General features: G+C 37.7%; 1 protein-coding gene across 1 annotated transcript in view; it reads right to left on the minus strand.

Annotated features, from left to right (window-relative positions):
- Window positions 1-3,283: 3,283 nt before the first annotated feature.
- The window catches only part of PCBD2 (pterin-4 alpha-carbinolamine dehydratase 2), a 35,542-nt gene continuing 23,760 nt past the window's right edge, over window positions 3,284-15,065 (minus strand). Inside the window, exons 3-4 of the mRNA XM_074960423.1 lie at window positions 6,939-7,019; window positions 3,284-5,175 (exon numbers count right to left, since the gene is read on the minus strand). Coding sequence (XP_074816524.1) covers window positions 5,080-5,175; window positions 6,939-7,019 — 177 coding nt within the window. The 3' untranslated portion in view covers window positions 3,284-5,079. The remainder of the gene's footprint in view (window positions 5,176-6,938; window positions 7,020-15,065) is intronic.

A 15,065-nucleotide genomic window follows, 5' to 3' on the forward strand; every position in this document is an offset into this window, starting at 1 on the left:
GCCCAAGAGCATTCAACCAATCAAACGGCTCAGTTTGCTCAATTTTTCATTGCTTTATCTCAAAGAAAAGAAGCAGCCTCAATCTGAAAGCATTAGAAGTATGTTGGGAAATTATAACTCATTTTTATTTTTATATGCTTAAGTTTTAAGAGGGCCATCTCTTTCCCCTGCTCTCAGTCTAATTATATTTTCTAAAAAATAAGGCAGAAGGGCAAGGAGAGGGACACTAATCTCAAATTTCTGCAGCACAGAAGGTAATGGTATGAGTGATGTCTTCTACCATTACTCATTTCCTTGGCCACATTGAACCCCGCTTCACACAGAAGAGGGCTTTAAATTTAGCAGGCAAAGGGATAACAAGTTCCAATGGCTGGAAGCTGAAGCTAAACAAATGCAGACTAGAAATAAGGTGCACATTACAGTGAGGGTTAATAAGCACTGCAACCATTTATCTATGGATGTAATGGATTCTGTCACTTGAAAGTTCTCAAAATCAAGACTGAGTGGACATTCTAAGAGATATAGTCTAGCTCCACCAGAAGTTATGGGCTTGATAGAAGAAGCACTTGAGGAAAATTCCTCCGCCTGTGTAATACAGGAGGTCAAACTAGTTGATCATAGTGGTCCCTTCCGGCCTTAAAACCTCTGAATCTATACTCTGAAGATATTCTGAATACTGTCTAATCCTCCACTTCTGATCTCTATCTCCGGAACAGATATAGAGATCTGGGCATCACAGCACAACAGAAAATGTTTCAGAGATCAAGTTTGGAGAATGAAATGATAATACAACAATGTTTAATTAAAAGACTTTTATTCTCCCGATTCAGAATTGGAGGAGTCTGCTCTTGGGAATGGGTATGGATATTCTGTTATTAGCCTATCAGACTTCTGTGCTATTCCTGCAAAAACTGAAATATAATTAAAAGAAATACCAAAAGAAAAAGCCACCTTTCTCTTTAGCAACCACCCCAAAGTCTTTCCATCACTACAACTGAGTAATAAGAAGGATTATGAAAAGTTTGGTTTTTAATAGACAGATGGACATGCTTCAACGGTGAATGGGTTTACTTCCAATCTTCCTGATTCATCTGGCAAAGTCCAATGATTGCATCCTTTCACTTACATCTACTTACATTTGTAAGGCTTTCTTTAATTTTTTTTTTCCTATTTTGCCTCTGGCATTCCACAGGAATTTTTTAGGAAAAGGTTACTTTTCTTTTCATACATATTCTGTGATGAGGAGAATGTCCCTATCTCTGTCAGTTCTCTTTGATTATAATCATATGACTGCTCAAAGTGGGAGCAAACACACAGGCCAGTGGGAAATGGGGAACATTTGGTGGCCCTGGTGATATTAGCACTGTACAGGATAGCATAAGGATAGCACTGTGATACCAGAAGCCAGCACTCCTGTCAGTGATTATAATCACTACTTTAATTACCTCACCAAGACCCAGTATTCAATGTGGGGTTTGCATGGTTTGCTGAACAGTCCCACTGAGAATTCCTGCTTTTTGGGGAATTTACTGAACTTGTTTCAGACTGCCCTGTGAAACTGGAGATCCCATTGACAACTGGGAACAGGTCTAGATTAATCCAGATGCAGGGAAGTCACCTTCAAGGAAACAGTTCTTTAATGACAGATTATCCAAACACTCATCAGCACCACAATCAACCTGGAAACAAAAACATTCCAATGAAATATAACCTAGTGGTTGCTAACCTAGTGGTTGCAATGAGCAGGGAAACATTGCCAGTGTAAGAGAAAGGGGCACTATGTTGCGGTGGGCTGTGATTCTGAAGGCTAAGCAGAGCAGGCACCGGTCAGTACTAGAAAGTGAATGCTACTAGAAAAATATTAGGGCACTGCAGAAGCAGTATTTGTGATTCAATAGGGCATTTTGACCTACTGTACCAGCCTGATGTAATAGAGCATTATGACTATAGAGGTTCTGTTTTTCAGACAAGACTGAAAATTCAAGTTCTGGCAATTTTTGGTCATCCAAGACCCACTGGCACTTTTCACAAGAGGAGCATTAGCCCATATGTCCTGACTAAAATGCAATATCTGTCATTAAATTCTTCCTATATAAATTTCCCATATGGTTTCAACTGGACATGGCACCGTTCACTTCCTTGGTTAGAGTTGCTATACACTGTTACAGTCGCTAAGCTCCAACTGAGGGGTCAATATTGAGTGAAGCGATTATTCTCCCAACTTCTCAATATCTCTATACATTCTCTCAACGTGTAACAAGAGCGTATATACTCATATACGGGAACGTATTTTGAGGGAGACAGATACATGCACAAACTGCAAACTCGAACTAGATGGCTGATTTATGCTTCCTTAATCTTTCCCAGATACAGAAAGGGAAGCCAGAGGTTTTTCAGCATAGTTAGTAGAGAGCCAAGATTCCATTGCCACTTGCTTCACAGAAAGCAGCTAGTTTATTACAAAAGCTAAGGATTGGGGGACGAGGGGAGGGAGGTGTGATGAAGGATCAACACAGTTTGGATGCAATTCAAAAATGCTAAGAATTCTGTCAAAACCTAAAAATTGGACTTTGGTAATGAAAGAAGGATCTGGTGTCTGCAAAGCAAAAGCCCAGGAGAACATCATTGCTTTTTGTGCTGAGGAGCTGCAGCTATCATGGAGTACAGGAAAGAGAAGCAGCCAATAGCAGTTTAGCAAAAAAAATTGAAGAGGAACTGGAGGAAAGGAAATTGTCTCTGAGGCTAAGGTGAAATCCTGGCCCCACTGAAGCCAATGGCAAAGCTCCCATGGATTTCAAAGGAGCCAGGATTTTTCCCTTAGATTCTGTCTCTGAAGTCAACAGTCTTTGAACAGACATGAGCAGTTTTTCACTACTATTTTCATTACAAGATAACAAAGTTTATACAGCAATACTCAGGGAGGGTACCTCACAGCTCTTTGCAATAACCAGGAGAGGAGCAGGAGGAAGAAACTAAACAAATGTTATCCCAAAAGTAAAAGTATTTCCAATGCGCTGCTCACCTTTTCTGACTATTTATTTCGCTCAGTCTCTATCCAGCAGCAGACCTAAAAAATAACACTGTACAGCCTGGCATCACTAGGGAATACTGCTCTGAGCGCTAAATGAATTTGTGTGGATTTTTTTCTAAGAGAATGTAAATAAATATTAATATTTTAAACCCAAGACCTCCCAGTAACTAGATATAAGTTATGCTAATGCCAAACAGCTTTGTCACATATGTGCATGTATATAATAATTATACAGGAACAAAATTATAGAGGAGGAATTAGATTTTATTGTTCTTATCCAAAGCTTTCCCATAATATCTCATTTCCAAAAAAACAAAAAAAATTTTCAGAACTTATTAGAGAGGCATTGTCAAACCTTCAGGACCAGATTTATTTATCCGTGGGTAACACAAGCCACCAGTTATTTTTTCAAGTAATTCCCTGCTGCAGTGATCACTTTAAAATCATGTCAAAGAAATCCTTAGTTTCATACAAATACAAACAGATTTTAAGGGATGGGCATTTGAGAGGATAAAACCTAGACTGGTTCCCTTTACTTTTAACTTGGTAGCCTATGGATGCTAAGTTAAAAAACTTCTTGGTTCAAAAATCTTACCAATCAACAATTGTTGTCTATAAGTACATGTTACGGCATATGTTAATTATTTTGTGCTTCATATTTTACAAATTTATTGATGGGACTATTTGGATGGCAGCTACTGCACTGCAGCCAGAAAGTATTGGGAGAGCATAAATCTAATATGTACAAAAAGTTTGGCAATGACATGAATCAATATAGATCTAGTTTCTTAGTAGTTAGTAATTGTGCCTCTGGTGTCATTCTATCTATGTATCTAGGCATTTATAAGGTGCCAATCAACCCGGTAGTTAAGCAGCAACACAATTATTAGAAAGGCTTGATTGTGCATGTTGAGTACTGCAGAGAGGGGCCTGTTCTTGACATACTTACATGAGCAGAACTCCCACTGCTATCAGTGGGAATTTTGTCTGAGTGAGAATAAAGGCCATAGACTTTATAACCTTGGGATGTTGTGAGAAATGGATTTTAAACCTAGCTGGTAGGATCTGTAGCTCTTAGAACAAGATTTACAAACAAATTATTTTAACTATAAGAAAATGGGTCACCATAACTTTAGATTAGCCCTGCCCACCTTATCAAGAGAACCCTGCTAACGTTGCTTCCTTTACTGCTGGCAGCACTTATTGGTGTGACGGAAACCTGGCTTAGTCCACACTCCCCTTTCCTACAGATGGGCTTTAATAAAACATGAGAATGCTATTGCAAAATAAGGACTCAATACTGAGTTCTCTGGCCCCAATCCATCAAAATATTGAAGCACTTCACCTAAGTACATGAGTATTTCCAGTAACTTCAGCAGGACTATTCATGCACTTAAAGTTCAATATGTCCTTAAGTGCTTTGACGGACAAAGGCCAGGGTACTCAGCAGCTTGCAGGATCAAGCCCTCAATATCCTGCTATTGGGAAGGTGACAGGTCTGAAAAGCACCTCACCACTATTGGTGTCTGCATATAAAAGTATAGAGAAAAAGAAAGCTACCAAATGTCCTGCTGACTGGGATCAAGAACAAGGCATGCCCACTTGGCAGTACCCCAGTCCTATTACTCCCTGCAGGGTTACTAGGCTATGGGCTTGGAGAATCCTTATCACTCTGGAAGGATTTCAGCAGTCATTCTGGCTTTTATCCATTGTGAAATAATGGTGAATCACATTTCTGGTTTGGGTTTTTAATGTGAAAATTCTATTTTAATGTCTAAGGAAGGATTGTTCAAAATTACCTTTGTTGCTTTGTCTGATGTATTGTATGCGTGAGCAGAAACGATAAGTATAAGCATTTGGCAGTTTTCTCAGACTAAGGTGGATGAGTTTTGTTTTTCTTAAATGCTGCTGCTAAACTAGTCTTATTACAAATCATTTTACACTACAAGGGGCAGCAGCAATTTAGGATGTAGAACCCTTCACTGAATGAATGATAAAGTTCAACTATAAACCAGTGTGAAGGCAATGCTATTTTCAACATTCAGTTATTACACAGAAGCAGCAGCCTTGTCAATAAACTGAGCCAGCTTCACATCTCTTTTGGTCAGTCCTCCACAATCATGGGAAATAAGAGTTATCTGAACCTGTAAGCAAAAAGAAAGGAAGCAGATTACAATTTACATTCCAAGCTTTCAATGAAGAATTATCAGAATTCAATTTGAAATTTTTTGTGGGGAGGGTGATCTTTAATGAACTGGTTTAAAAAAAAATCCTGCCTGCAGACTAAGAGTTGGAATCTTACTATTTTTCCAAATTGTAAGACCTCATATGAGTCAGCTGCAAGGTCAGCAGGCTCAGCAGAATCTAGAGACTAACCAAAGAGGCACTTCACAGAGTAAAAAAGTAATTTAGGCTTCATGTTCTTGGGTTTCATCCAAAAGGCAGCATCCGATTAAATTCCTCATTCTTTAAAGTTAAATTCCACATATCGGTTTCATGAAGAATTCAGGTCATTGACCAACTTGCAAACACCAAATTAAGTGACTGGAGCATAAAAATCAGTATCTTAAAGGTGAAGAAACTGGTGAGCTCTTTGCACATTAGTTTTGAAAGGAAAAAATAAACAGACTGGTGTACATGTCGCTATGATACAGACTGCCTGCATGAGTTTGTTTAGACTTACCCAGATGTAAAGTCATGTGCTCCATCGTTAGCTGTTCCTGTTTAGCAGCGATTTGCAAAAAAGAAAATCTAAGCACCCTGGAAAGTCAAGACCATCTTCCAGAGTGTGATACAAGCACTTTGTCCAACATCACTTAATGGGTCTCTTTAAATGAGATCGTTAGAATGTATTTAATTTTGCCTTATTGTTTAAAAAAAGAATTAGACCATTTCAGTGCCAATTAATCCCTCTTTAAAAAAATACACATGGCACTTTGTGCCAGTCAGAAAAAAACCGTGCTTTATGTGTATGCATCGTCATTCTGCTTGTCCCTTGTTTTGTTTTAGACAGGCATGGTATACATTTACCAGTGACTAAATAAAAAATAGTTAATAGAACAAAATGAGAACTACTAGAAAATAAAATGATAGTAATAATTTGGCTCTTGCAACAGTGCCTTTTATCTGAGGGTCTCAATGGACCTGACTTATATTTGCTCTTATGAAACCACTACGAAATAAGTTTTATAACTGACTATACAGGCAGCTACACTGAGACACAGGAGTCAAGATATTCAAAATGTGAGTCTAAGTTAGCTTTCGGCACCGGAACAAATGGCTTGATCTTGAAAAGTTCTGGACTCCCACTAACTTTCACAGGCATCAAAAGGAGCTGATGAGTGTTCAGTAGCTTTGAAAAAAATCAGAGCATTTATTTAGATGGCCTAAACATGGATTTAGGGGCCTAACTTTAGACTTCGATTTTAGGAAATCTTGGCCAAAGAGGCTACGTGATGTGTCCAAGCCACACAGCCTGTGGTGAGAAATCTAAGAGAAGAACTATGTAGTTCTGGCTGTCTAATCAGTGGTTAGAGAATCTCTTCCCTATTTAATATACAAGTTTAAAAGGTAGGAACAATTTGAGGTTTAAAAACTTTCACAGTGTGTCAAATGGTAAGCACATTACCATGATGACAACAGGAAGAAAATCAGCCTAGTCTAAGATAAAAGAAACACACACACACACAAAAGGACAAAATGCTAATTTATTCTGCCCATAAGGAGAACTGGATCTTCTTTGCAAATATTCTTTTAAAATCCACAAAGGAGATAGGTAAAGTCACTGCCTCTTTTGATGTATAGAAGCTTCCTCATGTGAAAAGGAGTGACAAATGGATGTTTTGTATGCTGATCTGGTCTAGTAAATTGTTCGTAAAGGTACCTAAAAAGTTATTCAATGTATTACCTTGTTGTACACATTAAACCATTCGGGATGATGATTCATCTTTTCTGCTTGCAGAGCAACTCGTGTCATAAATCCAAAAGCCTAAGATAAAAAGAATTCAGAGAAATATTACATCTGTTAGGAACGTGTGTTAAGGTTAGTGCTATGGATCTACAAGGATATATTCCAAAAGCCCAGTGATGTGTAATGATAGGGATGACCCTTGTGTACTGGGACCTAAAGATAATTTTTTGTACCCTATCCCTTTGAGTACTCTGAGTACGTCACCTTTTGGAGCATTCCACCTTCCCTGGATTGCTCCCCATTCTATCTTCACCATTCCCTTACTAAAGCAGCATTCTGCAATACATGCTCCAGGGATGAACTCCTAGAGTTCATGACTTTCTGATTAGCTGGCTTCTTCCTGCAGTGGGTTACAACCCCCTCTGCTCAGTGGGATACTGCTTCAAGTCATGGTTCCCTCTAGGCTGCTGGGAATCCCTTGTTAAAAATTTACTACCAACCTAAAGGGTTTGTGGTCATTTTCCTGTTGCTGATAGAATTCTCTCCCTCTTTGGATACTGGTCGATCATTCTGTCCAAAATGACTTGTCCAAAGATACTGATGAAGAACAATTATTTTGCCTATGGTGTGCAACAGGTATCAGATATTTTTAAATATTCACCCAAGTCAGATACCTCTATGCCCCTAGATCTTCACCCTACATTTCCTCCACCAGCCATATGAAATTACACAACTTAAAAACTCTGCTACTATCAATATACACAGTGTATTTTTCAGGAACAGAGTTCATTTCCAGTGACTCTCCCTGAATGTAAGCATTTTTGTTTTGTTTTGGACGGGAATGGAGTGGAGGGAGGTTGGCCACGTGAGGTCTCTTCTCTCCTTTATGAGAAAATGTTTTGGTTTAAATGAGAGGATACAGACTTTCCAGTCCCCCACCCTCTTCTCTGCACACTCCCCTGCAATACAGGATTTAATCACAGGCTCAAAGAGTAAAAGTTGTGGGAGACCCTTGCCAAAAATATTTGCAGAAAATCTCTGCATTATTAAAAAAAAAAAAAAAATCTCCATGCAAATCAAGGACTCACTCTATGATAGGACCCACATAGATAGGCCCCTATGTCTGCCCAGATCTCAGCACAGATGTAGGAGTTCATCCAGGGGGATCAGGGCCTAAATTAAAACTGCAAAGCAAAAAGCCCCTATCCACGTAGGTAGTCTGGTTCATATTAAAATACTTGCCATAAGTTAGTATCCTGACATAGACCTACCTGTTTAGGTCATTTTTAGCACTAATTTATAGACTAGCCTGTATATGGTCCATCAAGAAATGGCCATTTCAAACAAACATGTGGTCAATAAATAACATAATGGTTGATAATAGTTTCAGTCTTTTTTTCTCTCACAAATTACAAACATTTTAAGAAAAAGAATCAGTGCCTGGATGAAGTATGACTTTGTAAGTCACTTTGCCAGTCAGATGAATGCAAACGTTACAATCAGAGCAAATTATTCCAATGAGGTTTGTCATTTGGAAACCACCAAACTGTCAGCAATTAAAAAGCTTTTTTCTTTGACCCAAGAACATTCAAAAAAATTGGGAACACTAACTTCCCTTGAAGCTCTAGTTTGTTTTAATTTTACTTGGAGTGAACAATTACATTTCAAAAATTTCAAGCATCGCAACAAGATGCTTCAAAGCATAAAGCAGTAAACTCAGCACTAGACATCAGGGATAAATTGGAATACACAGCTTCATTAAAAATTCTAAGATTTACATTTTATTTTTTAAAATACCCATTGTCTTAACATCTTTATTTACAAGACCATACCAAATTATATATAGAATTGCCCCCAAAGGGTAGTTTAAAAGCCACTGCTGCAGTCAGAAAGGCATCTGAAACTACATTGCCTTTATATCATCAGGCAGTGCAGGGAAAACTGGAGGAAATTCATGAAAAATCTGACCAAATCCATTTATGCACGACCAGTATCTATATCTATGTACAGACACACACACAGGTGGGTGTGTGCACACATGTACATACATATAATTTTTCCATGGATATTTTTATTTTATTGCATAACCATCACCGCTCGCTCTAGGTTCAAATGGAAAAAACATTAAAGAACTAATTAATCGGTGACCAAATATCATGACCATTAAACTTTACAGACCATTCCTTGTGCCCTGCCCCCCACCATCACTGACTTGACCAGAAATCACCAGTTAGCAGACCTTGATGTCCCCAACCACCACCACCACTAAAAATGGAAAGTCATCTTAAAGTTGCACTTTATCCTGAAGGTAGCCAAACTCAGGTTTTCATCAACTACAAGAGGGAATGAATTCCTAAGCACTGGGCCCTCCATGGAGAATGTCCTGTTGTCCTTTCCTGTGAGCTCAATCCTGGGAACAGGTAGTAAGAGCGTTCTAGTAGGACATAACTATCACAGCAGAGGGTTTTGGATGTTTCAGAGCTAAAAGGATCCCATAACCATGATTTTATACATATGTCATGTGTGTGTGCAATTATATATACTTAGGAGTATGTACATACATACACATATAACTCTGCTTTACCCAAAGCAATCTTCTCTGCTCCATGTTACTAAAATAAACTACTTTTTCTATTTTGATTATAGACTATTTTAATTATGCACAAAAGAGCACATATCTCCCACTAAGAAAATGAGCAGCAGCTCTGCTGAGTAATTTCACCAGTGCAATCTCCATTAAGCCCCTAAATACATCCTTTTCTAATTACATAAATTAGAACTCTATTGTTTATGGATCACCTTTATGTTTGTAGGCCCATAACCTTCCTTTTACAAAATACAATTGGCTCTGGAGGAAAAGATATTTAGGTTTGATTAGATATGAAAACACTATTACACAATCAGTTTGGACATTTCTTCACGTCTTGAAACATGATCGGTAATTTGGTCTAATTGGTGATCAAGGAAACTATCTTGTGATCAATTAAAGTAATTACCTTATTCCGGCAACATAACCAACCTTATTTTGAGCTGGAGTCTGTACTTCTTCAACTTTAATTAAAAATAATGAAAATTATTAAGCAGTCTGCAGTGCAAGATCATTGTCAAGCATGAGTCACATGACAGTATTGTCACTTGGCATTGGTGGGTACACTTTACCAGACAGCCAAAACATTTCTTGTTGCTAGGTGGATAACTGTTTTATTTATACTGACAAGTCCCTACATGGCCTTGACCTTAGCAGATTGTTTGTGGCAGTTATAACCACTGATGACATCATTTTAAGATCTTAATTTGAAAATAAATATATATATATCATCCGCAACACAGAACCTCAGCAGCATCTTCTAAAATCTATGCATCGAGTTTTAAAAGCAGCAATTTCCAATGAAGGAAATACCATACCAGATGAGATCAACAGTCTTTCTATGCCTTGGTTCCCCATCCATAAGATGGAGATAAAATAGTACTTCCCTACCTCACAAGGGGTGTTTTGAAGATAAATACATTAAAAATTGCAAGGTACTCTGGTACTACAGTAATAGGAGCCACAGCAATACCTTATATAGATTTTTTACTGTGTAATTTTAGTTTATATTTAGATAATTTTTTACTAAAAAAGTTTAGAAATATAGATTTCTACATATTTCTTAACCTGTGAAAATTTTTTCCCAGGGAAATATTGGAAGCAACACTTTGAGTGGAAACAACACTAGAAATTTTACTGAATGGAACAGTCCTGCTCTGGCAAGGAGATGGACTGAATGATCCAACAGGTCTTTTCCATTTCTATCTTCTACGAGTCATGAAAGGAATAACTAAAAAACTACTGATGTTGCAGCAGTAGCTCAGCTGCAATTTCTAAGACAGATTCATTTTCTAGATGCTCCCAGCTTTGACATGCCTGTTTTGGGAAAATATTTCCTTACTAAATCACTCCTGAAAGAAGAAATCATATTGAGAAAGTGTTTTAAGCAAGCTCAGCTGGTACTTGCTCAAGCTGTGCCCTGGGATGGCCCAACTGTACTTTTAAAATGACAGAACATGCTATCACAAAATATGGCTTAATGCAACTTGCTTTTCCTGAGAAAGGTAAAAACTCTGCTATATGCTTTGCTATCAGGAGTGAATGGAAAGATGAAATTCCATCTACCTCTTTGCACTATAGAGTATTTAACAGCTTTGGGAGGCTTGCAGAGTCCCTCTGCTATTCTTTTTCTTTTCACATGTCTTAAGGACTCAATTCATCTTAACACTTTTTAAACATACAGCTTTTACACAATGCTTGCCAACATTATCCTGATGATTAATACATCAAAGCCATGCGGGCTGATGTGTTGTGCTAATATATCACCGCCTGGTGAGTTCCCAGTGACAGAGTACCATAATGTATCACCGGAACACAGCATTCAGACAATTCTTTACTCAAAAGATGGAGCTCCTCAAGAAAAATAGCTCTGAGATCTAGCAATTTAACAAGCATTTTATTTATTTGTTTTTAAATGCAAAGGTTATGAACTGAAGGGTCCCTGGACCTCCTAAATCTTTCAGCCAAGGGAAACATATGCTAATCACAAATACATTACGGTTTTTATTTCCAATCTGTCATTATCATGCTGGGGGCAGTATTAACCTTGACCCTATGTGGTGTAAGGGCTACCTGTCTTTGCAGCATTACTATTTAATAACAAAAACATTTTGTATCCTTTATTAATGGAATACACGTATGTAATGGATAATAAGTCATAATACTGCATTTATACTTTAGAATATACAGTGCTTAGCATGTTTGCTTTCACTTCATACCATTACATATTATCACTGAATACTCTATTTTGCATTTGTCCTCTTTGTTCTTCATGCAGTTTAACTTCCTATGTTACATAACAATAAAGACAATTACACATCATTAGGCCTCAGCTCCAAATTGTGAAACTTCCATGCATGCAACCTACTTCACTAATTCCTGTAACTAGCTTTCATTTATGGGTCAGCAGGCAGAGAAAAGAAGTTGCTTAATGTTCAGCTAAATTAAAGGTATGCTGTACAATACCTTTGTTTATAGTCAGTCACTTGGTTTTGTTTTAGTTAGTTTCATTACATTTTCTGTTGTGCTCCAAGTGAAATCTGAGTTTTAAAAAAAATTCTACTGACTACATTTAGGGAAGATTTTTCCTTGTTACAACAGAGACATCTTGTTACATGGTTATAGTATTTTTAAAAAAAGTTAATTCAGTTTTTAAAAACCTAAAAATTCAACCAATGTTAAAAAAGGGAAGGAAGAGACATTTGGTGAGGTGTTTGTTATCAAATCTTTATCTATTTATCCATCTTAAGATTCTCTATTGTGTCCATCACAATAATATCTAGGTAAATTAGAGCACGAGGCACTAAGCAGCTGCCTTCATGGAACTGCCTTTCCTTGTCTCTGTATGGATTTTATATTAATCATCATACAAAAAATGTTTTTTAATAGCATTGCAAGAATGGTGGGAAAGCTCTCTCAGAAAAGGAGGTAGCTAAAGCATGCCCCAAATATAATCACACTCTGGCATAGTCTGACTCCTTCTGGGAACAAGTTCCACAACTGAACATCCTTGACCAAGAGAACTTCATCTCCATCTCTCAGACACCTTCTCCTGCACTATGTGGGCTGCAATGCTCCAGAAAAGTGCAACTGCCTTGAGGCATCCTGGATAGAGAAGCAGTTGCTGATATCCTGACATATTTGACAATCAGGACTGTCTTTGAACTGGCAACAGAAACAGACTGGAGCCAGTGGAAGGACCATAGTGCAGGGGTGAGGGATGCACAGCAACTAGCCCATCCTGGAGGCAAGCTACCACGTTCAACACAAGCTGGAGCCTCTGCATTGCTTTCAGGTTCAGGCCCAGGGGGTTATACTAATACATACCGGAGGTGCCTAATGCATAGACCACTGGGGCCAGAACATCGGCTCTTCCTAGCAAACAAGGTGAATTTATGTTTTTCTACTGCCAACACTACCTGATCATTTAGGTTTAGTGAAAGCCTTATATTGAGCACCCTAAATTCTTCTCATCTCACAGGTGCTGCTCAGCACTTTAGAGGATTGTGCCCTTAACTATGAAAAATACTAATGGAGGGAAACAGTAGGGGTACAGTGCTAATGACATGTAGGCATGCATGGACATGGAATTTTTATTGGAACACCTAAAGAAATACGGACTTTGTAAGAAATATCAACACAATATTAACTTCAATTACTGGTCTATACTCTTCCTAATTTAGAATATCATATTAGAAATTAAATGAGGACTGCCTGCTGAAGTTTTCCATCATTGACCATCACACCCCATTTATACAAAACTGAAGCCTGTTTGCTTTGCTCCCTAAAATAAAATTATATATCAATATTAGAGCTGTAAATTCTATACTCAAGTTATATGTTAAAGCTTTCAAAATATCTGAAAACCTTTACACTTTTTTCCACAAAGGAGGCTGTCTCTGGCTTGCAACACTTGTTTACAATTATGTCAGTGGAGAAACTAGCTAGCCAGCTCTATATCAAACATTTTGACAGCAAAAGCACAAACACTGATCTATTCTAAGTAGTTTGCCACTCTGTGTAATCTTGGAAAAGGCATTCTTGCCTTTGATTCTACAAATGTTTATACTTCATACATCATGCAAATAGTGTTTTATATATTAAGAAATAATGTGAGCAAATCTGAAGTTAAATTAAATTCTTCAACAATAACCCTGCCAAAGCACTGAGATTTTCCTATAAAAAAATTATTCCAATTTGTTGATCTTACATTGGATGAAACATACTGTAACAATCTTCATAATTTATATCCTGTTGGGACACTATGATTTAAAGTAACATAATACAGACCAGCATCACTGCTAATCTAAACCACCTGACCAGATAAACAACAGTTTCCCCTTCTCTCTTCACTGAGGGTATTTCTGTTTATTGTCATATGATTTACTCATTTTAAAAACATGAAGAAAAAATGCGTGAAACAGAACTGCAGCTAGGAGGCATGGCCTTTCTTACACTGGGAACTTTTCACACACAGGTACCAGTATAATGTCAAGAACTGTAGGAGACCAAAGGCAATTCCAAGAATTCTGTTCTCAGGGAAAAAAAAAAAAAAGAAAGAAAAAAAAAATCACAGCAAAGAAAAGATTAGGTTCATTCTGTACAATGTGGTCCAGGTGCAGCGTTAGAAGCTACATATTTTTGATGTTAGGAAAGATACAATTCTACAAAATAAATCGGAGTCAAAGATATTATGTGCCAAGTTCAGCAGTGCTTTAAACTGTGGTATACGTTTGTCAGAAAACAGGTGCAAGTGTAATTTGCCTCTATTTGGCATTCAGTTGGTGTGCAAATGGGTACCATTTTTTGCCAAGGAGGCAAGGGGGATTGTCGAAGAAAAAGCATTAAAAGAAGGGTGCAGATAAAATAGACTCTCTCCCTTAAGCCCTTCTCTTAGTTGTTTTGCTTCTTACACTCCTTTCCTGCTATTTCCTCGGAGTGTATGTTACACTCATTTTTGCACACTCCCTGAAATTCAAATATGTGCAATTTGCACTACTTATTGCAAGCCACACATTCGGCTTTTCTGAACAACTTACCCTCCGATTTGCATCACTGCTGAATTTGGCCCTATGAATAAATATTTTTTTCTTGTAACTGATGTTACAGATAGTCTCTTAAAGGGAAGCAGGGTATCAGGTCTATCACCCTTTTTCTCACCCTTAGCCTCCCAAAACCACCACAATGTTATTTGGAGATTATCTTTCCCTCTTCTCATTTTACACTGCAAAGGTGACAAAAGGCAACTGGAAATCATGTGCAGGCACTATTCACTGTGATTCAATTAAAAGATTTTACAACCAAATTTTTATAAATGACTGAAGACAAACAATCGACATCAAAAACTACTTTCTGCTGTTGCTGAGAAATTTCAAAGCTTTTCATGCTCCATTGGAAAGTGCTCTGCTTCACAAGCCATGTTGGCCTGACAACTAAATGGTCTGATACGCTTTATTACAAAGCTTTATTACAAAGTGTATCAGTTTGCTTACGCAGGCAAATATATAACTATCTTTGCCCATAAAGACTAGTGCAAA

Source organism: Natator depressus, chromosome 8 (assembly GCF_965152275.1).
Source record: "Natator depressus isolate rNatDep1 chromosome 8, rNatDep2.hap1, whole genome shotgun sequence".
NCBI classification, from domain to species: Eukaryota; Metazoa; Chordata; order Testudines; family Cheloniidae; genus Natator; species Natator depressus.